Source organism: Aspergillus ruber (genome assembly GCF_000600275.1).
Source record: "Aspergillus ruber CBS 135680 unplaced genomic scaffold scaffold00027, whole genome shotgun sequence".
NCBI lineage: Eukaryota > Fungi > Ascomycota > Eurotiomycetes > Eurotiales > Aspergillaceae > Aspergillus > Aspergillus ruber.
Window position 1 is genome coordinate 287,165 of NW_024467323.1, and position 21,477 is coordinate 308,641.

Sequence of the window (21,477 nt, forward strand, 5' to 3'; positions counted from 1 at the left end):
CTTTGTGAAATGTTCAAATATTTTTCAGTGGTCCAAAAGTAATTGGCTTCCATGCCATGCCACACCTTGTAACAAGCCATCTCCATCATCTGGAACAAATGGATAATTAATCCTAAAGTGTTATCAGTAAGTTCCAGCCATAATGATTGATAAGCCTCTTAAGATTTGTACGTACGTGATCAGATCCCAGATTGTATTGTGTCCCAGGCTCCCTCGGTCATTCCGTGACGGTTCTCTCGTGAAAGGTGGAAAAGCTGAGTTTCAAAGTACTGACGCAGCATTGCTGCCCCCTCAAATGGATCCATGCCGATAAACTCTTAATTAGTCGTAGGGATCTTGTTGGGGTCACACTAGTCAAGCTCCAGGGATCCATATTATTCCTTTTCAAGCATGCGGTAGTTGATGGCATGGGTAGTTTACAGTTTTTGAAGGGGCATAGACCCGAAGAAAAAATGGTTAGAATTTAGGAAGGCACCATCATATGGACCGAAATCTCTGAGTTCCATGATAAGCTCCTGTAGCTCGGACCTTGACATTGAGATCTTGCTCCAGAGATGTGTAGATTGTATGTTGTCGCGTAACTTGCGTACAGATTCGGCATACATGGCTCAACAATTTCCACGCCTTTCTCGAATTGGTTTACCCATGTTGCTAGCTAGACTAAGATGAAGAATATAGCGAGACGATACGATACCAAAGGGAGGGAAAAAGGAGGTTTATGTCAATGTGATGCGGTCAACCAGGGGCAGCACATCTACAAGCCATGAACCAGACCAGCTCTTGTTAATAACAACCTTCATTGAATAACTCCTGGTATAGCCCATAGATTAACTCACACCCAGACTCCGTACATATCCCATATCCATCTTGACAGAAACAAATCTAAACGCCAATGCTAACCAAAACAATAGAAAACCTAAAACATGCATATCAGAAGGAAATCGATCATGGCCGTGTAGTCTGGCCCCTAGGTACAGGCCGGATCCAAGAAAGAAGCATGTTTCCAGCAATGCAAATAACCCCGATGATCCATAACGAACGCGCATAGTGACTTCCGTTGTACCGGAATATGATGGCAAAGATAATACCTCCGAGATTCCCCATTCCGCCGACAGTACCGGAGACGATGCCATTAGCAAACGAATGCACATGCGGCACAAGCGCAAAGTTCGCTCCGTTACATGCCTCCAAGAAAAATGCGAGGCCAGCCGTAAGCCCAAACATTGTAGCCTCATCTTTCGGATTCGAAAGACCCATCGCAAGTTGAAACGCTCCCATAATGACACCCAGGAACACAAGAAGGATCTTCTTCGACCATACTGTCTCCGTATACCGGTACACAAGATCCGCGACGAAACCACCGGCCGGACGACAGACAATGTTCAGTAACCCGAACATGGCGGCCCACTGCCCTGTCTGGGTCTGGCTCATGTAGGGGAAGTTCTGCGCGTAGTAGTCGCCGAGGATGGAGTTTATGGAGAGCTCGGAGCCGAAGGAGCAGGCGTAGGGGAGTGCGACGGCAAGGGTGGAGAGGCTGAACATGATGCTGAGGGTTTCTTTGTGGGAAGGGGGAGGGGATGTCGTGGTTGTGTCAAGGATGCCAACCTGCCCTGTTGTTTGAGCTTCGGTGTCGATGTTGTTGTTGGGGATTTCTGCGCCTTTCTTTTCGGCGTCGGAAACAGCAACAATTTGGCTGATAGAGGGTGTGCCGGATGTGCGACTGGAAGGGTTTCCGGAGATGATGTCGACGATATCGGCGTTACCTTTTTGGGGATTGTACTCTTTCATCCAAATGTGGCGTTCGGACCATTTACCCATGGGTGTGTCATCGCAGGTGAAGAGCATAGTCACAGCCAGGACCACGATGATGATGAATGGAATCACATAGGCGACTCGCCATGCCTTGTGTGGCGCGAGGCCCTGAGAATGGACTAGGGAGTCATACACAGCAGGCATGATAAAATATGTGATGCCACCACCAGAGTTCCCCCAGCCACCGGCCAAGGAATTGGCTGTTCCAACAATCTTCTTATCAAAAAAGCCGGTGCACCAGACCTGGCAAGGGACAAATGTGCCTCCAAGAATGCCAACGAAGAAGCGCAATGCGATCAGACCTTGAGGATTGGTGACAAGACCGGCCATGGCGGTTGGGATGGAGCCACAGAGGAGAAGACCAACGAAGACGAGACGGGGGCCGAATCGGTCGCATAGTGGTCCGGCGATGAGTCTAACTATGAGTCTGCGGGAGTTAGTTACTCGCTCATTGTCCTTGTCTTTCCCCCTTGTCTTTCGGGGAACTTACGTAGCAAGAAGAGCAACGATGTTTGAATTTGAAACTTGCTGTTGGGTCATGCCCAGATCATCTTTGATCGTGGCCGTCAACTATGACCATGTATGTTAGCGGTTGTCCAACACACACAAGATGAGAACATTGAGACGTACCAGAGGCGGAAATGCGTACCACGAGAGGAACGCAACCATGAACCCCAACCATGAAAACGTGAAAACACGGCCATACTTGTCAAAGGGATTGAAGACAGGAATCGACAAGGCTTTCCGGTTGCTGGGGTTGACTTCTGGAGAAACGAAAAGCAGTTTCACAAAGTCCATTTCCTGCGTTCCACTTTCCCTGTCAATTGTATGTAAGGGTGTATATAGGCCGCGGAGAAAGACCAAAAGAGATAGGGGTAGGGTAGCTGCGCGGAGATGCTATGTTCGAATTAAGCGGAGTTTATTGATGATATTGATATCCTGAAAGAGGAAGCATATAAACAAGGCACAAAAGGCAGCTCTATATAGATCTTGAAACACGTCCAAGGATTCCATACCAAGAGATAACCAAGCCATTTGGATATCCATGATTCACACAACGGAGCACACGAATCCCAGTTATCTCCAACCAAACCGTTACTGCAGCGAGCATCCTGCCCGACTCTGTCCAGACTATCGCCAACAGACCACGCACAATCAGATCCTGTCAGCAATTCGTCTCTTTTGGAAAATCGTAACACAAACCCTATCTCTCCCCGGACCCCAACCTCTCACTCTCCTCTGATTTGTCCACGGCCATTCTGTCGGATCTTGACAAACCAGATCTTCAGGATTGGTCCATGACGCAGACCCATTTGGTATCAGCGATCATTGTCAGAACGCTGTCTGCGCTCTGCAGCAAACATCATGGCCCATGCGCAACGACCAAAGATAAGACAGTGTATGATAGACCGGGCCCGGGGAAGATCGTATCGGACAGTAGGCAGTAGATAAGACCGACTAAGTTCACCGAACTATTGACCGTTTCGTCGGAGTGTGCGTCAAACATGCCGGGCCTGGACCCGAGAATGGCCGGTGTCAGTGATAGTGGCCCACAGAGGGTGTTCCGATAACTCTCGGGCGTTTCATTGGACCTAAGAGTAATAAGGACTGTCAAAAACACCTCCGCGGAAATACTGAACTCGATGGATGCTGACGATTATTTATATCCTGCGATGGAGCCGCCGGTGGACCGTCTAGAAGATAAGATGAGACTCCACCATGTATCTCTAGCGAGTCGATGTTGAGGTGTTGGAAAAGACAAAGATAGTGAGAGATACGGAGAGATATGAACTGCAAGCCAATTAGAGTTGAGTAGTGCACGTGATAGTAGTGACCCTAAGATGCTTTCAGAGTATGGAAGATGGCAGAGGTGTCTATTCACTTCACCACCCATCTATCCAAGCCGTGGGCGAATGATAGAGAATATACAAGTAGACTATCTGTAGCCTGGTCAGAGTATCTGTCCTTTATTATAGGACTCTCTTCTTGATCACTATTTCAAGCATGTTTTTTATTTTCTCCATTTTCGTACATACATGAGATGTCAGAAGGGAAATCAGCGGAAAGACTTTTTATTGGCAATACTAGTTACAGGCACTTGGGAAATATGATAAACCTCAAATGTCCACAAGAAATAAAGATGTTTTAAACAAACTTGGACGTGCTGTTCCAAAAGGTGCCAAATCCGTATTGCAGGGATTTTTCAGTCGTTGATCTAGGTAAACATGGAAATACTACTAATTGTCATTTTCATCATTGAGATTAATTGCTAAGAATAATTACATGCTGCGTGATATCACCCAATACCAAAAACAAACACAAACGCCATGAAACCAAGGCCACGAACCACTACCAATCAATGGCATTTGTCTGAACACCCTTTTGCCCATTACTCTCAATCTCACCTGCCTTCTTCCCCCTCATACCCCTATACCTCTTATCCATCCTCTGGAACGGATCCGTAGACTCCTCCTTCTTCACTGCCCACTTCTTCGTACCCAGCAAAGAGTCCAGCTCTTCGACAGGAGGGAGTTTCAGATAAATCCAACCGTCATCCCGCTCATCAACAGGGAAAGTGGCAATGTTCATGGCTTCGTCATTAGAACAACGACCTGCTTGTTCGCCGTTGAGGTCGAAGTTGCGTTTGTGATATGGGCATGAAACCCAGTATTTACCTGCGTCGTCGTCGCCGATGAGGCCGTCGGAGAGTACGAAGGCACGTTTGTGGGGGCACATTTGTTGTGTGGAGTAGTATTTGCCTTTGATTTTGAAGATGGCTATCTGCGTATCCCCGCGTTTGACGTTGGCGGACGAGATCTGTGGATGCTCATCCGAGAAGTAGTCTGCCTTGATCATGGGCTGCCATGATGTGCTGGACCACTGGTGTCCTATAAAGTCTTCGTTGGCGGGAGCATCCTTGGGCCAGTATGCGGGACGCTTCTGGCCACGCTCCTTGACAACTTCGACGGTATCGACGGCCTCATCTGTATTGGCGAATTGCTGGAAGAATTTACGGCGATCTGGGTTCTTCACTGTCTCAGTCCATTCGCAGAAGTATCCGTCGACTAGGTCTTGCATCTGTTGCTCGAGGTCAGCGCCGATGCCGAGTCTGTCATCGATGACTACTTCGCGCAGGTAGTTGATTCCGCCAGGTAGGTTCTCGATCCATCGTGCTGTTCGTTGAAGTTTGTCCGCAGTGCGGATATAGAAAATGAGGTAACGGTCGATTACGGAAAAGACTTTCTCTGGTGGGACGTCTTTTGCGAGGAGCTCAGAGTGTCGGGGTTTTGCGCCTCCATTGCCTCCAACGAAGATGTTGAAGCCTTTTTCGGTTGCAATTAGGCCGAAGCTGATACAGTTAGCATAATTGCTGTATCTGTGGTGGGCTTCAAACTCACTCTTTGTTTTGTGCTTCGGCGCATTCTCTCACGCAACCAGACACAGCACCCTTGAGCTTGTGGGGTGCCCGAAGACTCTTGTATCGCTCTTCTAGTCGAATTGCCATACCGACACTGTCACCGATACCAAACCGACACCATGTGGTTCCAACGCAACTCTGAACGCATTGTCAGTTTGAAAACCCTCCGGGAAATGGGCTGGGACGTACCTTGACTGTCCGCAGAGACTTAGCATAAGCATGACCACTCTCCATGCCAACATCAACAAGCGCTGTCCAGATGTCAAGAAGATCCTGTTTCTTAGCACCAAACATATCGATACGCTGAGCTCCAGTAATCTTGCAATACAATCCATATTTCTGTGCCACTTGACCGATGGTAATCAACTTTTCCGCAGTGATTTCACCACCAGGGACTCGTGGCACGACGGAGAATGTGCCGTTTCTCTGAATGTTGGCGAGGAATCGGTCGTTTGTTTCTTGCAGGTCGTGGAGCTCTTTGTCCATGATGTGTTGGTTGAACAAGCTAGAGAGAATGGAAGCGATGGCAGGCTTGCAAATTTCGCATCCAAGGGAGTCTGGGTTCTTTCCGACTGCTTTCATGACATCGACGAAGGTCCGCAGTTGCTTGACTGCGACAATGTTATATAGATCGGCTCGCGAGTAGGGGATGTGAATGCACACTGGGCGAGTTAGTAATATTCATAGCCTTGGGTTCAGGGCACTTACGGTTGTTAGAAACTTCCTGTCCCATATCAAGCATTGTCTTGTTAAAGATCGACTGGACCAGAGGCATACAACCACCGCATCCAGTCCCTGCCTTGGTACACGACTTTACCTCGCCAATGGACTTGCATGTGCCGCTCTGGATGTTTTCAACGACGTCGCCTTTCGTCACGTTGTGACACGAGCAAATCTGAGTACTGTCGTCTCTGTTTCAACCACCATTAGTACCAGGAAAAGACAGGCTGATATATGAGTACTAACAGATCATCTGCATTCTCTTCACCACCGTTTTGAGCACCTAGAATGAACTGGCTGGGAGGTACTTCGAGTTCTTTCTGGGCCTTGACCATCTGGTTCAATTTCAGGTAGTCCTTCGTATCTCCGATCATCATTCCTCCAAGCAAGTATTTTCCATCCATGGTGAAGAGATATTTTTTGTAGACACCACCAAATGGATCCTTGTAGGTGAGAGCCTTAACAGGCTCTTCTTCTCCATTTCTCTGCTCAGTTCTAAGGGATGGTCGTTGTCCTGGCATGAACTTCGGACCATCTCTGTCCGCGAAGAAATCGCCAAAGCTAGCGACGTCCACACCGAGCAGCTTCAATTTGGTGCTCAGATCGGGTCGCTTGAAGCGTTTTGGTGCTTTGTCGGAGTTCGTCAGATTGAAAGCCAGAACGTCGGCCATTTCGATACCGGGCGCGATAATGCCAAATGTTTGGTTATCCCAGCTGGCACATTCTCCGACGGCGTAAATACCAGGTACTGATGTTTGTAACCTAGAAGAATTCAGCACGAGCCGAGGGAGCTGCTCCATGGATAAAGTACCTCTCGTCGATGGCAAAACCACCCCTTCCGGCGCGTTGGATGCCAGCTCCAAACCCTAATTCATCACGCGGCTTTATACCGATCTGTAAGGACGTTAGAGTTGAAATCTCAAGGATTGAAGGAGTGGCATACAGCAAAACATATGCAAGAGCAACTGATCTCTTCTCCATCCTCGAACACGATCCCAGTCACATTATTATCTTCATCAGTCTTGATGAGTCGCACCCTCTTCTCGTGCAGAACCTCAAGCCCAAGATCTCTAATCTTCCGCGTAACTAGCGTACCGGCATCGCCATCGAGTTGTCTTGCCAGAACCCATTTATTGCGATCGATGAGCTTGACACTCCCAAAGTCTTCTAAATCGGTCATCGCCTTGGCAGCTTCCAATCCCAGCAGACCTCCTCCAACCGTGACACCCGTCTCGCCCTTATGTTGTGAAGCAAACTCGATCAGACGTTCCAGGTCTTGAATCGTTCTGTAGACGAAGATGCCCTTGGCATCGTGGCCGGGAGTATGCGTGGGAAGGACAGCATCGGAGCCGGTCGCGAGAACGAGGGTGTCGTAGGATATCACGTCGCCGGTAGAAGTTTTGACGATCTTGTCGTCGGGGTATATGTCGGTGACTCGGGTGTTGAGGTGGTAATCGAATGATCGGTCTGGGAATGAGCCGTACTAGATATCTGTCAGAAAATTGCGACCATGTCCGGTTTGTTCGCAGTGCCTACCCATTCCTTGGGATTGAGGTATAGATTCTCGATCTGACGATGCTCAAAAAAAGACGAAAGACCGACACGGTTGTATGCGACGTGAGGCTCTTCACCGATGACAAGGATGTCGAATTGGCGTCGTTCAGCGTCTTGCTTGATGACTTTCTCACTACAGAGAGTTAGCACACCATTGTCGTATATTCCATGTAGAACACTAACATGAACGAAATGGCCACCATTCCCAATCCCACAACCACGATCTTCTGTCGTCGGGCGCCATGGTTCCCTGAGCCATTTCCTACACTTTCGGTATGAATATCCTCCACGTGGGAAACATCACGGCTAACGCTGCCAGCAACATCATTGTGGCTCCTTAAACCATCGAGCAACGGCATTATGATCGCGGAGTCCTATGTGTCTGAGCAAAATGCAGTACGACAGCTTCTACGCGCACACGGGACCCCCTCTACTCATATACATCAAGCCACACGACCGACGTGACGCAGCATTACACGAGGATGCGGCGACTATCAAGTCATGATTCTATCGAATCGACAAATGCGAGTTTCTAATCAGCGATGTCGCATGCACCATGAGAGACAAAAAGGGACCACACCACAAGCCCTAACAAGGGAGTCTCTGTTCTCCCCGTTAGTCTCCGTTATCAACAACATGCCCTGACACAGACCAACTGCAGCAACTCCGCGGAGATCTGTGTAGCTGCTATTAGTGGCTTATCGGCGGATCCTGAGTTGTCGTTCCGGGAGATAAGCAACGTTCCATAAATATTTTCGGTCCGGACACGACACCATAGCCACGAGCGGTAACGAATAATTTGGAAAACAAAAACAATCACTAATACTGAGGTGTAACATGGTGATCGAATCTCATTGCTTCCCCGAAAAATCCCGCATTCCAGGGAGGTGTGGCTGATCCTGCAATCATTCGTCGTTAGCTTATTTCGGCCTTTGAGACATACTTTCGGTCCTTTGGCCAAGCTTTTTGCCATTACGCTAGGGCTGTATGACCATTGCGATAACTCGTGAAGCTTGTTAGCATTATCTATGCCGTCCCAAATTCCGGGCCGCGGAGATTCTGCTTTTGTAGGGAGTAAGCCGGGATGGCCAACTATGGCTATGGATATGGAGAACGGCGGGTACCCTATCCGTATCCGTATTGGTAAGCTTGTTTACTCTGAAAATGTAAAGTCCAGTAGTTGTTTGCTCAATTGGATTTACTTTATTGGAATAACAATCGTCATTCCCCGACTCAGTCTACTCTACCTACCTCCTTGTCACTGGACCCAGGGTATATATACAAGCCCTGACTTGACTCCTCATCCAGACTAGTCAAACCCAGTCCATTGCCCTGGGCCAGTATAGCCATACCGTATAAAATGACCACCACGGTCCAAACAGAGACTTCCTTGTCCATTTTCCCGGACCAGATCAGACTCGAAGCATCCCCATCGCCCGGATTGCCGGATATCCCCTTGCCTCCTCCATCGAAAAATCCAACACAGATATTGAGCGCTGATAAGGGGACGCCGGATGAACATGTTCCTCGGGATCCACGCCTTATCAGGTTGACGGGTGTACATCCGTTCAATGTTGAGCCGCCGCTTACGGATTTGTATAAAGAGGGTATGTTGCCATTGACCCTGAGTATTATTGTTTTCATGTGAAGGTTGACTCAAAGGAAAGGCTTCTTAACATCACCGGAGCTCTTCTATGTCAGAAACCATGGCCCAGTACCACATGTCCGTGACGAGGACATCCCTAACTGGAAAATCTCAATTGAAGGGTCAGTACATTCTATATACTTCGACTCTTATTGTACTAACTGCACCAGACTTGTCGAAGAACCCCTGATCCTAAACTTCCGAGAAATATTACAACAATTCGACCAAATTACATCGCCCATCACTCTCGTCTGCGCTGGAAATCGACGGAAAGAACAGAACATAGTACGGAAGTCAAAAGGTTTCTCGTGGGGTCCTGCCGGTCTCTCGACGGCTCTGTTCACAGGCCCCATGATGGCGGATGTGTTGAAGGCTGCGAAGCCGCTTCGGAGGGCTAAGTATCTGTGCATGGAGGGTGCAGATAAACTGGTAAGTCTTTTGCTATCCTCGCTGTGGGTATGATGATGGGAGACAGGCTAACTTAAGCAGCCCAATGGCTACTATGGAACTTCCATTAAGTTGAACTGGGCCATGGATCCTAACAGAGGAATCATGCTTGCGCATAAAATGAACGGGGAGGACCTCCGGCCGGACCACGGCCGTCCCTTGAGAGCTGTGGTCCCAGGCCAAATCGGAGGCCGGAGTGTCAAGTGGTTGAAGAAATTGATCCTTACCGACGCCCCTAGTGACAATTGGTACCATATTTATGATAACAGAGTGTTGCCGTATGTCCGCTCTAATGGTGGTTGGATTACACAAACTAACATTGGACAGAGCATCAGTTTCTCCCGACGAAGCATCGAGTAACCCGAAGTGGTGGACAGACGATCGATATGCGATTTATGACCTCAACGTCAACTCTGCCGCCGTATATCCCCAGCACAATGAAGAACTAGAGCTCTCATCAGCTGGACCCACATACACAGCCAAAGGCTACGCATACGCAGGTGGCGGACGACGAATCACCAGAGTCGAAATTTCCCTCGACAAAGGCAAATGTGCGTCCCCATAAGCCAATCATCCTATATTATACATACTAAATATCCCAGCCTGGCGCCTAGCAAACATCCAATACGCCGAAGACAAATACCGCGACTTCGAAGGCGACCTCTTCGGCGGCAAAGTCGATATGTACTGGCGCGAGACATGTTTCTGCTGGTGCTTCTGGTCCCTGGATATCGCCATCTCGGAGCTAGCTGACAGCTCTGCGATTCTTGTTCGCGCAATGGATGAATCGCTAGCCATTCAACCGCGCGATATGTACTGGTCGGTTCTGGGGATGATGAATAATCCGTGGTTCCGGGTTGCTATTACGAAGGAAGATGGGGTGTTGAAATTTGAACATCCGTCGCATCCAGTTTTGCCTGGGGGATGGATGGAGCGGGTTAAGAAAGCGGGTGGTGATTTGACGAATGGGAATTGGGGTGAGAGACAAGAGGGTGAGGAACCGGTGGTGCCAGAGCCAGTGCAGGAGATTAATATGAAGAAGAATGAGCTAAATAAGGAGATAAGTCTGCGGGAGTTACAGAGTCAAAGTGCCAAGGGTGTGCCTTGGTTTGTTGTCAATGGGGAAGTGTATGATGGCACGGGTTTCTTGGAAGGTCATCCCGGCGGTGCTCAGAGTATCATTTCGTCTGCTGGCCAGGATGTTTCCGATGATTTCAACGAAATTCGTGAGTGATTTGATAACCCAGATCTCAGACAGTCTGTTAACACACAACAGACAGCGAAACAGCAAAGAAAATGATGCCCGACTATCACATCGGTACATTAAGTCCAACAGACCTAGCCGTCCTAAAAAACATCACTCCCCAAGAAGAATCAATCGAATCCCGTCCAACATTCCTCCAACCACGCTCATGGACAAAAGCCACCTTCTCAGCAATCAAAAAAGTCTCCTGGGACACCCGCATCTTCACCTTCAGACTCGAGCACAAACAACAGAAACTAGGTCTCCCCATCGGCCAACACTTCATGATTAAGGTCACCGACCCATTAACCCGCGAATCAATCATCCGGTCATACACACCCATCTCTGAAATTGAAAAAGAAGGATCCGTCGACCTACTTGTCAAAGTCTATTTCGCAACACCCACTATCCCAGGCGGCAAGATGACACTGGCCCTAGAAGCCCTCCCCCTGGAATCAGTCATCGAATGCAAAGGCCCAACAGGCCGCTTCGAGTACCTCGGAAACGGACAAGTCTTCATAAGCGGCAAGCAACGCTATATCCGCTCGTTCAAGATGATCTGCGGTGGGACAGGCATCACGCCTATCTTCCAGGTCCTCCGCGCAGTCATGCAGAATACATCCGATCCGACGAGTTGCGTGGTGCTCGACGGGAATAGGCAGGAGGAAGATATCCTTTGTCGGGACGAGCTTGATGCGTTTGAGGCGATGGATGGGGAGAAGTGCCAGATTGTCCATACGCTGAGCAAGGCGTCGGATGCTTGGAGTGGAAGGCGGGGACGGATTTCGGAAGACCTGTTGAAGGAGTATGCGCCTGCTGATGGTGAGAGTATGGTGCTTATTTGTGGGCCGGGAGCTATGGAGAAGTCTGCGAAGGAGGTTCTTTTGGGGTTGGGATGGGAGGAGTCGAGTTTGCATGTCTTCTGATTGGAATATCGTTGGATTTATGAATAATGATGGGACAGGGTATTGGTGTTTGCAGGAAATGTTTTAAATGTACCAGCTTGGAATGATATAAATCCATGATTTGTACTATCTCATCAAAGTCGTCAATAATAACCATTTATATCCAACCGGGAAAGAAGATGATCAAAAACACCCGTAGGCCCTGAACGTGTAGCAAACGTTGCATCAGCTTTCCCAACTGACTTTGCCGACCCCGTACTTCCATCTAGTCCGCGCAAATAATTCACAAAAGCAGAAGCCTGCTTCCTGAAAGTCTTGTATATATGAGAAACAGTAGCCTCGCTCTCCTGCCGTACGCCCTTCACTCCATCCATTCTCGAAATGGGAGCAAAGACAAGAATAGTGCCGAAAATGCTCTCGAGCAATTTGGCCGCTTGCGTGTGGCGCTTGCTAAGGAACAATGCGAAGATGATCTCGTCGAGGATGTCTTCATGGTAATCGCGAAGTCTAGGGACTGAGTGTGCGGCTTCGATGGTGCTATCGATGTCGCCGCGGTCGAGACAGTATTCAATTCGAGAGAGGGTATCCTGAAAACGTTTCCAGGTGGACCCGACGCCGACATGGAAGCAGTAGTCGCTCACGGCTAGGACAAAATGTTGCGCATGGATGCGGAATTTTTGGAATACGTTGTGCGTATCTCCTGAGAGGGAGTTTCTTGCGGTTGAATCGCGGACGATGGATTTGACAACGGAGACCATGCGGAGAAGACGGAGGAGATGCTTGAAGAGACGGTCGTATTTGTCGAGAGACTGTTGGGTGATGATTATCTCCAGAACACTTGGTGGTTTGTATTGGAGACGGACGAAATCTAACGCTTGAATGGCGTTCGGGTCCTTGCATTTGGCTATATCTTCAGTGGTCAGCTCTCGAATGGCGAAGCTCAAGCCACCAGGCAGTTCCTTTTCTCTGTGATGCTGGGCATCGTCCATATTGCTCGAGCCGCCCGCCGCATTGTAGCTTTCACTGAGAAGTCCAATAAGCACCAGCCGCAGCTCCGAGCTTGCTGGAGGCCATGTATCACGGTTTCCAAGACGAAGACCAGTGTGCACACCACTGCGCACGACGCCGGATTTTCGCTCGCCGCTCTCCATCTCCGGGTCGAATAGAGCGTGGGAGAGGCGAGAAACGAAAAAACCATCACCGAGGAGTTGGTACCTCCATTGAAGCGTAAGATGGTTTCTAAGCTTGTGTTCTTTGAATAGCACATGAAGACATGAGAAGTCAATTAGTAGAGCCTGCGATGAAAGGAGTGGTGCAAACGAAAGATAGAGCGAGGAGGCCATCTCCGGTCCAAACTTTCTATTATGGCTTTCGAATTGTCCGATGTCAGAGTTCAGGAGATCGAGTTTGTCTTTCTGCAGGGAGTCAGGGTGAGTCAATAGTCCGGTTGTACGTTGTTCATCCATATCATATAGATCGTATATCCCCTCAAGAGTGCCGGCATTGTCGCTTCTAGCAGTTTCAGAGGTGCTACCTCTGCTAACTTCTGGATCAACACGCTCGCCGCGGTTGTACTTAAGTATCTCCATGCGAAGTAGCGATTCATACTCGTGAGCCTTCATCTGTATCCTCTCGATGTCGGTCCAAGAATCCGCACAGCGAAGTCTCGGAAGCTCAGCGTTGCAGACCATATAATCCGCAAGAGGGTGTTGCGGATGAGATTGCTTGAGGAGTCGCAAGCTTCTTCCGCTCTCGAAGATTAATAAAGCCTGGTCGTCGGGGATAAAAGATGGCATTTGATCAGACTGGTACTTGTAGTGCTGACTCGCAGGTCCTGTCTTGGCCCGTCCGTTTTCTTCTTGTCGTTCCAACAACGCAAATCCCTTACCACCCACTAACATTTCATTCAACATAGGCGTTTCCGGACGAAGCCCAACCCAGGCCTCCAGATGTTCGAGCCAAGGTTCAGTAACACGAACGACCACTTCGCGCATCAGATTCTCTATCCAACCGAATCTATGAGATAGATATGCAGCTTCCTGCATAATAATGGACATAATCTGAGCGTCCGATGAAACCTTTTCAGTTGCATCGACCATGCCCGCTAAAGCGTTAACTAATTCGCCGCCCTGCGAGAACAAGGACTTGATCTGTAGTATTGACACCACATTGCTCGATTGACTTGCTAGTTGCCGCTCAAGGGTGTAAATAATCACGGCTGCAGTGCTAGCAAAAGTGGACAAAGCTGAAAGCTTCACCTTCTTGATCGAGGTGCTGCAAACAAAGGTCCGTATTCGTTGCATGTCCGTTCCACATTGAAGTAGCTCGTCCGTAATCTGGTTGAGTATCGGAAGACTAACGCCTGAGACTCGCACATCGTCTAAAGCTCTCTCGAATTTCTTCGTCTCCACGTTGTAGCGAAAGAACGCGGAACTCCATCCTAGCCCAAGCCGAATAGAAGCCTGGAAGAAAACGTCGCTTCGAACCAGCCGTCCCGCAATGTTGACCTTCTCTTTCGCCGAATGGTGTGCCAGTGCTGCATCGAAACTCTTTGCACCCGACTCGCTAAAGTATGCGGAAACCGGTTCGTTATGCGATCGGTCGTGATAAGTCTCCCACGATTGTAGCGGCGGCTTGTAGCTCACATCTCCGTTCAGACGGTCGAGTAACCCAATATCATCTTTCAGTTTATAAGTATCATCGTGGGGTTCGGTAGTATGTTCTTCGAATTGGCTCTCGCTCGACGAATCGGTGATAGGTTCGAGTAACAGTTCAGGTTCGCTAACGAGTTCGTTTCCCACGATATCCAACTGATGTAACTTGTCACCCCCGATATTAAACAGACCAACCGGGCTCTTGAAGAATTCATCTGTCAGATCTTCCAATGCCGTTAGTTTCCTGAGTTCAGCGTGGCCGCTGACTACTCACCAGATAACTCCTCGTTCCACGGTAAAGGTTCTAATGGCTGCAGCGATTGCAGGGTAAACCTGGAGAGCCTCCATAAATCCTCACTAGAGAAGGGATCTATCCCATAGTCACCCTCCATCATGCCAGGACGTCGCCATTTATCTCAAATGGTCCAAAGTCTTTATCGCAATGTTCGCGTTGACAACGTGCGACGCGCCGCACTAGGCCCGGATAGGATTAGGTCATCTCCAGTACCGTGCACGGGCCACTGCTTGTTCGGGAAACCGACGCAGCCGTGCGGTCAAACTGTTGCTGTAAACACTGCACTTCTTCACTCCGCAATATCGTCAATATGCCTCCGAAGAAGAAGCCTAAGCTTGCAGAAGCTCCGGAGGCAGAGAATGGACAGGCATCTTCAACGCCAGCTTCAGGTGAGAGTGAGAGCGCGAAGCCAGAGACAGACTACGACATTGTCGCGGACCCTTGGACGGATGAGCAGGAGACGGCTTTATTGAAGGCCATTATCAAATGGAAGCCTGTTGGTATGGCTCACTACTACAAAACACTATTGCGCTAGCCAGGAAAGATAACATTTTCTCTCTCAAGGCATGCACAAACACTTCCGCATGATCGCAATCTCCGAATTCCTTAAAACCCAAGGCTATGCGCCCGCGAACGCACTCCACACGCGAATCCCCGGGATATGGAGAAAGCTCAACACACTCTACAATCTCCCAGCGCTCGATGAGCGGGTAAGCGTATCCGGCCTGTGTCCAATTGTGCACGTTGCTGACGGTGGAGTTTGACTATAACAGGAAGATTCATTAATATCAGATGCCGCGGATGATGGCGATCCCTCGAGCGAACGATATTGTCCCTTCCAACTCCCAGATGACGAATACGGTTATATGATGTTTGAGAGGAGGTTGGCGACAGAGGAATCTGTATCGCCTATCAGTGGCCGTGCAGAGTCGAGACGAGGGAGCACCGTGGCTGATACGGATGGTATCTATTTCCCTTCCTATAAATCATTTTATGCCCTTATTTACTAATTTGTTTCGTCTACAGAAGCACGCTCCTCTCCCGCGCCCTCCCGTGGACGAAAGAGTACCCGCGGCCGTCCTCCAGGAACACGCGGCACGCGCGCGAAGCGGTTCCAAGCTGAGGAATTCCGGAAAAGTGCAGCTATCGTCGATGACGAAGAAGAAGAAGAAGAACAGGAAGAAGTTGATGAGGACGCTTCGGACGCTGCGAAAGATGATAGTGATATCGAAGACGATGAAGAAGAGGACGCGGGTGATTCTCCGAATCCGAGGAGTACAAGGGCTCAGACATCACGGTCGAGGAGAGGTACAGGGACAGGAACGAGAAGGACAGGGCGGCGACGTTGAGATTCCTTGTTTAAGTTGCAATAATGATCGAGATACCTCAAAAGGTGTTAAACGGCGTTTTCTCGGGTTTTGTACGGATTTATTTTCCATTTGCAGTGGGGCACTTGTTATTTCTCAATATATTTTGAAATAGGAAATGTACAGTAAGATTTAACTGTCATGTCTATTTTTCACTGGTACGTTAAAGTATAATGACAAGCATTTCAAGTGCTACATGGAGATACTATATCTAGGTCGTTCGCGGGTTATAGAGAGTAACAAAGGGGAATAGTACAATCAAAGTGACAAAAACCGCTTAGAGACGCTTCATGATAGCCTCAGCGTACTCAGCGGTCTTGGCCTTACCGCCAAGGTCTCCAGTGAGGGCCTGTATAGCGTTAATATCAATTTATAGGAGTATCGATTGGATCGGATAGAACTCACCTTGCCCTCAGAAAGAGTGTCGAAAGTGGCCTTCTGGATACGAGCAGCGTGCTCGGTCAGACCCATGTGCTGAAGCATCATGATACTGCTCAGAAGCAAAGCAGTGGGGTTGGCAAGACCCTTGCCAGCAATGTCGGGGGCGGAACCGTGGACAGCCTCGAAGATCGAGCACTCGTCACCAATGTTACCAGAGGGAGTGAGACCGAGACCACCGATGAGACCGGCGCACATGTCGGACAAAATGTCACCGTACAGGTTGGGCATGACAAGGACCTTGTCGTTGTAGGGGGTGGGGTCGGTAACGATCTTCAAGCACGAGTTGTCCAGCAGCTCAGCGTCGAACTCAACATCGGGGAACTCCTTGGCGATGTCGCGGGCGAGATTGAGGAAGAGACCGTCGGACATCTTCATGATGGTGGCCTTGTGCACCACGCGGACCTTCTTCTTGTTGATGGAGCGGGCGTACTGAAAGGCGAAACGGAGCACACGCTCGGAAGCCTCCTTGGTGATAAGCTTAATGCTCTGGACGACACCGTCGACAACAACGTGCTCGATACCAGAGTATTCACCCTCGGTGTTCTCACGGATCAGGACAGTATCGACGTTGTCATAGGGGGTCTTGTAGCCAGCAACCGAGCGGCAAGGACGGACGTTGGCAAAGAGGTTAAAGGTACGACGGAGAGTAAGGTTGAGAGAGACATGGCCCTTTCCGACGGGAGTCTAAAAGCGTTTTGTATGAGTATAAGCGAATCCATTGTCGAATCGAGAAATAACCTACAGCGAGAGGACCCTTAAGCGCGACATAGTTGCGCTTAACACTCTCGATGGCATCATCGGGAATTGCGGTCTTGCCGTCCTTGAGGATGGGAGTGACGTCGACCGGCTCCCACTTGATGGGGGCCTATTATCCACTTAGCCATAATTCTTCTCTCTTTTGTTGTCAGATACCTCGAAGGCTTGGGGCGGGGTTTACATTTGCGGCGGAGAAGATGTCCTTGACGGACTGGGCAATCTCAGGACCGATACCGTCACCCTCGATCATGGTCACGGTGTATTTTCCCTATCGAAACAAGTCTGTCAGGCTTTCCATTCTCACACGTGTTCTGTCCGTATCGTTGCGACTCGATTCGAGGCACCAATGCCTTGTCGACCGTAGTGGAAACAACCTCCGATATAAGGCGAAATGGGGTGGGAGAAAAATAAAATATTTTAACGGCGGCACATACATCGGCACCCTTCTGACCCTTGAACTTGGCAACCCGTTCATCAGCAGCAGAGGCGTAGCGACGGAACTAAGGCCATGGTTAGCTTGTATAGTCCACCAAACCAGGAGGGCTAAATACCTGCGAAACCGGCGACGCAAAGCTTGGGGACATCCGTGTTGTCCGCAAGCACTGACGCGCGGGGGCAATGAAGGTTCTAGCAGAGATCATGGTGGCAGAACCCGGGGATCGCTACCGGAGGATAAATCTAAAAAGAAGAAAGTGAGAGTGGAGGGTTGAAAGGGGAGAGGGGAAGAGTAGGAAGAAGGGGAGTTGTGCGCGGGAGAGAAAAGCCTCAGTCAGTCCATCGTCAACGTCTCGGCAGCGCCGCCCGATCCGACCGGGCAGAATACCGCTTTGGGCCGAGTCGGTTGATCTGATAACATACGCCTACTACGGGGTACAATTGCATACTTTTTGTATACTGGGGTACATATACATAACCGGCCTCAACACTGCTTGCTCACATCCTTGCAGCTGCAGATGTCTGCATGAGATCCATCTAGCTCGATCGTGCGTGCGCCGTTCTACCGGTCTACCTGTCCCCTCCCTTAACTCGTCTACCACCCCTCGAGGCCATGAACGATACCGATATCGCAAACCATTACGGTCTGCCGTCAGAATCTCCAGATACATGGCCGGCAGTACTCGACGAGAGCGATGAATCCGACACGGAGAGCCTGCGCGGTGACGGGGCACGGTCGCACAAGTCCCGATACTTTGCTTTGGAGCGCAGTGGGAGCCAACGGAAGAATCTGGGGTCACAAAGAGGGGGTAATGGGAAGGACAGTCTAGCCCAGAAGGATGAACCTGATCCTCTAGGCTCTGGAGATAGCGTTCTGAAGGTTCTCAAGAAGAGGGGGTTGCCCTTAGATGAAGAGACCCGGCTACGAAACAGGTTCCTTCTCTCGTCAACGTCGTTCTCACCAGCGCTATTCCTCTCTCAAGCTCATTCGAATGACTCAATTCAATCACTTCTCGATGGATTAGGCTACCTGTCGCGGTCCATTGACCAAAAATCCGCGTCGCTAAAGGTGCTGGTTGAGGCCAACTTCGAGCGTTTCGTCCGCGCCAAGGCGACCATTGATAGCGTCTACACAGAAATGAGAAACCAGGGCGCACCACCACAGGATGACGTTCCTTTGGCTCAGATTCGTCGCCGGTCGGCACATTTTAGGAGCAGCTCAGCAATGATGCGCGGCGATTCCCCCGCGCCAACGATGTTGGAGAGTAGTAAGAATGCTTTGACCAAGGAGAGTGAATATGGTATGAAGGGAATCCGTGCTCCCCTGGTAGAAGCTTCTGTGAAGGCAGAGGAAGTATGGGGTCCAGCCTTGGGGGGTCGTGAAAGAGAACAGGTACTGAAATCTGTGGTCGACACGATGGAAAGACATCGGGACGTCTATGAAATTGGCGGCCAACTTTCCAAAGCGATCAAGCAAAGGGACTACGAATCGGTTTTTGAGCTGTACACGAATGCAAGGACACTAGCCAACAATGCTAGGAATATTGCAGGCATGGCGAGCAGCGATGGCCGGTCGTTGACCGACGAGGAAACGCATACGATTCTGGCCATGGGTCGAATGTGGATGGACGTGGATCAGCAAATCCAAGCCTTTACGCGTGATCTCTGGAGGCGTCTGGGTGATGCACCTACAACATCCACGACGGCCACAGCATCTGGCCCGGTCGAGGAACACATGGAATTGATTGGGGCCTTGCTGGAACTGGGCGTTGAAGACAATCCGATCTGGATATGGCTCATAAACCGCTATGACTTCCTCAAGACCAAGATTACATCGTTCTGTGAACGTTGCAAAGTCGAACTCGAGATCCTCCGGCGCAGACTGGCCAGTGGTGAGATCCCGTCCCCACAACAAGTGGCATCGTACCTTCGACTAGCCCCTCGCGAGAGCTCACTAGATGCGCAAGCAATGCTAGACACGGATCAAGTCACTGAGCTCTGGGAATGCATCCATACTTACCTGAACAGATTATTGTCTCCCCATGGAGGAGTTCTGGGCGAAGTGTTGGATTTCTGGGAAGCTGCACAATCGTTTATTGATGGCAGCAAGCAAAGGATGCTGCCTGTTGGATTCGAAGGAGAGAGCCGTAGACACCATCGACTCTCTTCGGAGGAGATGTTGACTTTAGAAAATGGTGTGGTTGAGTTGATCAATCTTATCCGCGAGAGCGTGTTGGCACTATTTTCGTCTCCCCCAACGGACGATCTCTCGATTCTCGCAACTCCAATATCACCACCCAGCCCAAGCACCCCAAGCTTTGGGGTTACACCCACCGAATCTCGCTTCAAACTCGACCCCAAAAATATGCCTTTTCCGATCCCCAAACGGGGGGAGCATTGGGAAGACTTCGCCTTCTGGCCGCCTTTCTCAAACTCACTCAGTGGCATACACTATCTCGACAAATTTTTGGCCATAATCGGTATGGCAGCTGGCGAAATGGCTGCATTGGGTCCCGTGGCCCACAGCGGTAACACCCCCGATCTTCTCAGGTCGCTTGTGAGTACTGCTCGTGAGCGATCGGTCCGCGTCGTATGTGCCGCCTGGGGTAAGGATGCGGAGACTTGCAAGATGCTGGAGGATTGGACAAGAGATCCTGAGAAGCGAGACTTGACCAAGATGCCGGGGCTGTTCGTTGCATATGAAAGTGCGATCCTTGGCGGGATGCAGAAGATCTTATATATTCCAGAGGCCATGGCCAAGCCTCTTCAGGTGGAAGTTGTCACGCAACCTCCGGCCAAACTTCTCCAGATGGTGCGCATGCAGTTTGTGTCGAGCGTGTACAAGGCACTCAGCGGACTGGTGGAAAATGCGGAGCATCCTGCGGCGCCAGAAGAGGATAACGAGTGGGTTCTTGTTGGACATGCGACATCGGTCAGCGGACCAGATAGTGCATCGTCTGTGCTCGCAGCAGATGCTGTGGATGCTGATAACAGGGTAGGTTACGATTTCTTCCCTATTGTTGCGCGAATTGTGGCTGACCACTACAGAACGTGCGCATACTCCTCACACTCTCCAATATCAAGGAACTCCAGGCCGTTCTAGTACCACAGCTCATCTCTAACTTCGAAACATCCTTCTCTGTCAAGTTGACCGACGAAGCCAAGACCATACGAGATGCACTCCACCAGATTGATGACCGCCTCTTCCAATCTTACACCAACCCAACCGTCGAGACACTAAAATCCACAATCTTCAACGGCATTACTGCCCCAGATTGGGAACCATCGACCAACCGGCCCCAACAAGTCCGGCCCTACGTATACAACACAATGCTAACTTTGGTCCTTGTCCACACCGAGATCTCAACCACCATTCCGTCCACCTCCCTCTCAGCCTCGAGTCGATCATCCTCTGGCATCCCGTCTCCGCTAATGAAAACGATTCTCACCTACCTCCTATCCAAGGTATCTTCGTCTCTGTTATCCTCATTTAGTGCACGGCCGGAGTACACGCTTGCGGCACTAATGCAAGCGACCCTGGACACAGAGTTCATTGCGCAGACCCTTTCGCAGTACTCGACGGACGAGTCATCTATGGCGCAAAGCCAGATCTATGTTGAATTGGACCAGCGGACTACGCATGAAGCGCGCGCCAAGCTTCAGGCGGAGCTTGGGGAAATGAGAGGAGTTTTGAGGAATTTACGTGATAGGACGAAGGGAGAGTTTGCCTGCTTCCGGAAACCCAAGACTGGGACAGGACTGAAGTCACCTCAGTAATTAGTCAC

At 49.9% G+C, this 21,477-nt stretch overlaps 8 protein-coding genes across 8 annotated transcripts; 3 read left to right on the forward strand and 5 right to left on the reverse strand.

Moving 5' to 3' along the window:
* Positions 1-807: 807 nt before the first annotated feature.
* On the reverse strand, positions 808-2,733 carry EURHEDRAFT_193045 (MFS transporter). Its single transcript, XM_040777914.1, has 3 exons — positions 2,443-2,733; positions 2,303-2,382; positions 808-2,239 (listed from the first exon to the last, which is right to left on the reverse strand). Exons 1-3 carry the CDS (start codon positions 2,608-2,610, stop codon positions 946-948), a joined length of 1,542 nt encoding a protein of 513 aa, XP_040636097.1. The 5' UTR covers positions 2,611-2,733; the 3' UTR covers positions 808-945.
* Positions 2,734-4,036: 1,303 nt separating this feature from the next.
* Positions 4,037-8,007, reverse strand: niiA (nitrite reductase niiA). Its single transcript, XM_040782717.1, has 9 exons — positions 7,688-8,007; positions 7,487-7,637; positions 6,894-7,433; positions 6,762-6,844; positions 6,197-6,712; positions 5,939-6,141; positions 5,420-5,892; positions 5,211-5,368; positions 4,037-5,161 (listed from the first exon to the last, which is right to left on the reverse strand). The coding sequence occupies exons 1-9, from the start codon at positions 7,861-7,863 to the stop codon at positions 4,162-4,164; spliced, it is 3,300 nt and encodes a 1,099-aa protein (XP_040636098.1). The 5' UTR covers positions 7,864-8,007; the 3' UTR covers positions 4,037-4,161.
* EURHEDRAFT_193081 (uncharacterized protein) lies at positions 7,912-8,607 on the reverse strand. Its single transcript, XM_040777915.1, has 2 exons — positions 8,085-8,607; positions 7,912-8,011 (listed from the first exon to the last, which is right to left on the reverse strand). Exon 1 carries the CDS (start codon positions 8,475-8,477, stop codon positions 8,133-8,135), a length of 345 nt encoding a protein of 114 aa, XP_040636099.1. The 5' UTR covers positions 8,478-8,607; the 3' UTR covers positions 7,912-8,011; positions 8,085-8,132.
* A 257-nt stretch (positions 8,608-8,864) lies between these two features.
* On the forward strand, positions 8,865-11,765 carry niaD (nitrate reductase NiaD; the record flags this gene model as incomplete). The annotated part of the gene is made up of 7 exons (XM_040780368.1): positions 8,865-9,111; positions 9,172-9,271; positions 9,320-9,578; positions 9,639-9,874; positions 9,924-10,147; positions 10,199-10,822; positions 10,873-11,765. 7 exons carry the CDS (start codon positions 8,865-8,867, stop codon positions 11,763-11,765), a joined length of 2,583 nt encoding a protein of 860 aa, XP_040636100.1.
* A 122-nt stretch (positions 11,766-11,887) lies between these two features.
* On the reverse strand, positions 11,888-14,793 carry EURHEDRAFT_462709 (tubulin gamma complex associated family protein; the record flags this gene model as incomplete). The annotated part of the gene is made up of 2 exons (XM_040784819.1): positions 11,888-14,622; positions 14,673-14,793. The coding sequence occupies 2 exons, from the start codon at positions 14,791-14,793 to the stop codon at positions 11,888-11,890; spliced, it is 2,856 nt and encodes a 951-aa protein (XP_040636101.1).
* A 346-nt stretch (positions 14,794-15,139) lies between these two features.
* EURHEDRAFT_506714 (EAF7 family protein) lies at positions 15,140-16,042 on the forward strand (the record flags this gene model as incomplete). Its single annotated transcript, XM_040785859.1, has 3 exons — positions 15,140-15,403; positions 15,467-15,656; positions 15,720-16,042. The coding sequence occupies exons 1-3, from the start codon at positions 15,260-15,262 to the stop codon at positions 16,040-16,042; spliced, it is 657 nt and encodes a 218-aa protein (XP_040636102.1). The 5' UTR covers positions 15,140-15,259.
* Positions 16,043-16,337: 295 nt separating this feature from the next.
* Positions 16,338-17,898, reverse strand: EURHEDRAFT_517688 (isocitrate dehydrogenase (NAD(+)) IDH2; the record flags this gene model as incomplete). The annotated part of the gene is made up of 6 exons (XM_040786588.1): positions 16,338-16,409; positions 16,466-17,185; positions 17,244-17,366; positions 17,439-17,525; positions 17,692-17,757; positions 17,809-17,898. 6 exons carry the CDS (start codon positions 17,896-17,898, stop codon positions 16,338-16,340), a joined length of 1,158 nt encoding a protein of 385 aa, XP_040636103.1.
* Positions 17,899-18,305: 407 nt separating this feature from the next.
* On the forward strand, positions 18,306-21,469 carry EURHEDRAFT_405246 (exocyst subunit SEC5; the record flags this gene model as incomplete). Its single annotated transcript, XM_040780369.1, has 2 exons — positions 18,306-20,687; positions 20,741-21,469. The coding sequence occupies 2 exons, from the start codon at positions 18,306-18,308 to the stop codon at positions 21,467-21,469; spliced, it is 3,111 nt and encodes a 1,036-aa protein (XP_040636104.1).
* Between the last annotated feature and the right edge of the window lie 8 nt (positions 21,470-21,477).

What these genes read in the sequence shown, in the direction of transcription:
- EURHEDRAFT_193045 (XM_040777914.1), bottom strand. Translation starts at nt 2,610, where the DNA reads ATGGACTTTGTGAAACTGCTTTTCGTTTCTCCAGAAGTCAACCCCAGC. An exon ending in GGTACGCATTTCCGCCTCTG is followed by an intron (nt 2,383 to 2,442) that starts GTACGTCTCAAT and finishes ACATGGTCATAG; the next exon opens with TTGACGGCCACGATCAAAGA. An exon ending in ATCGTTGCTCTTCTTGCTAC is followed by an intron (nt 2,240 to 2,302) that starts GTAAGTTCCCCG and finishes TAACTCCCGCAG; the next exon opens with ACTCATAGTTAGACTCATCG.
- niiA (XM_040782717.1), bottom strand. Translation starts at nt 7,863, where the DNA reads ATGCCGTTGCTCGATGGTTTAAGGAGCCACAATGATGTTGCTGGCAGC. An exon ending in ACCTCAATCCCAAGGAATGG is followed by an intron (nt 7,434 to 7,486) that starts GTAGGCACTGCG and finishes ACAGATATCTAG; the next exon opens with TACGGCTCATTCCCAGACCG. An exon ending in GCCGAAGCACAAAACAAAGA is followed by an intron (nt 5,162 to 5,210) that starts GTGAGTTTGAAG and finishes TAACTGTATCAG; the next exon opens with CTTCGGCCTAATTGCAACCG.
- EURHEDRAFT_193081 (XM_040777915.1), bottom strand. Translation starts at nt 8,477, where the DNA reads ATGGCAAAAAGCTTGGCCAAAGGACCGAAAGTATGTCTCAAAGGCCGA.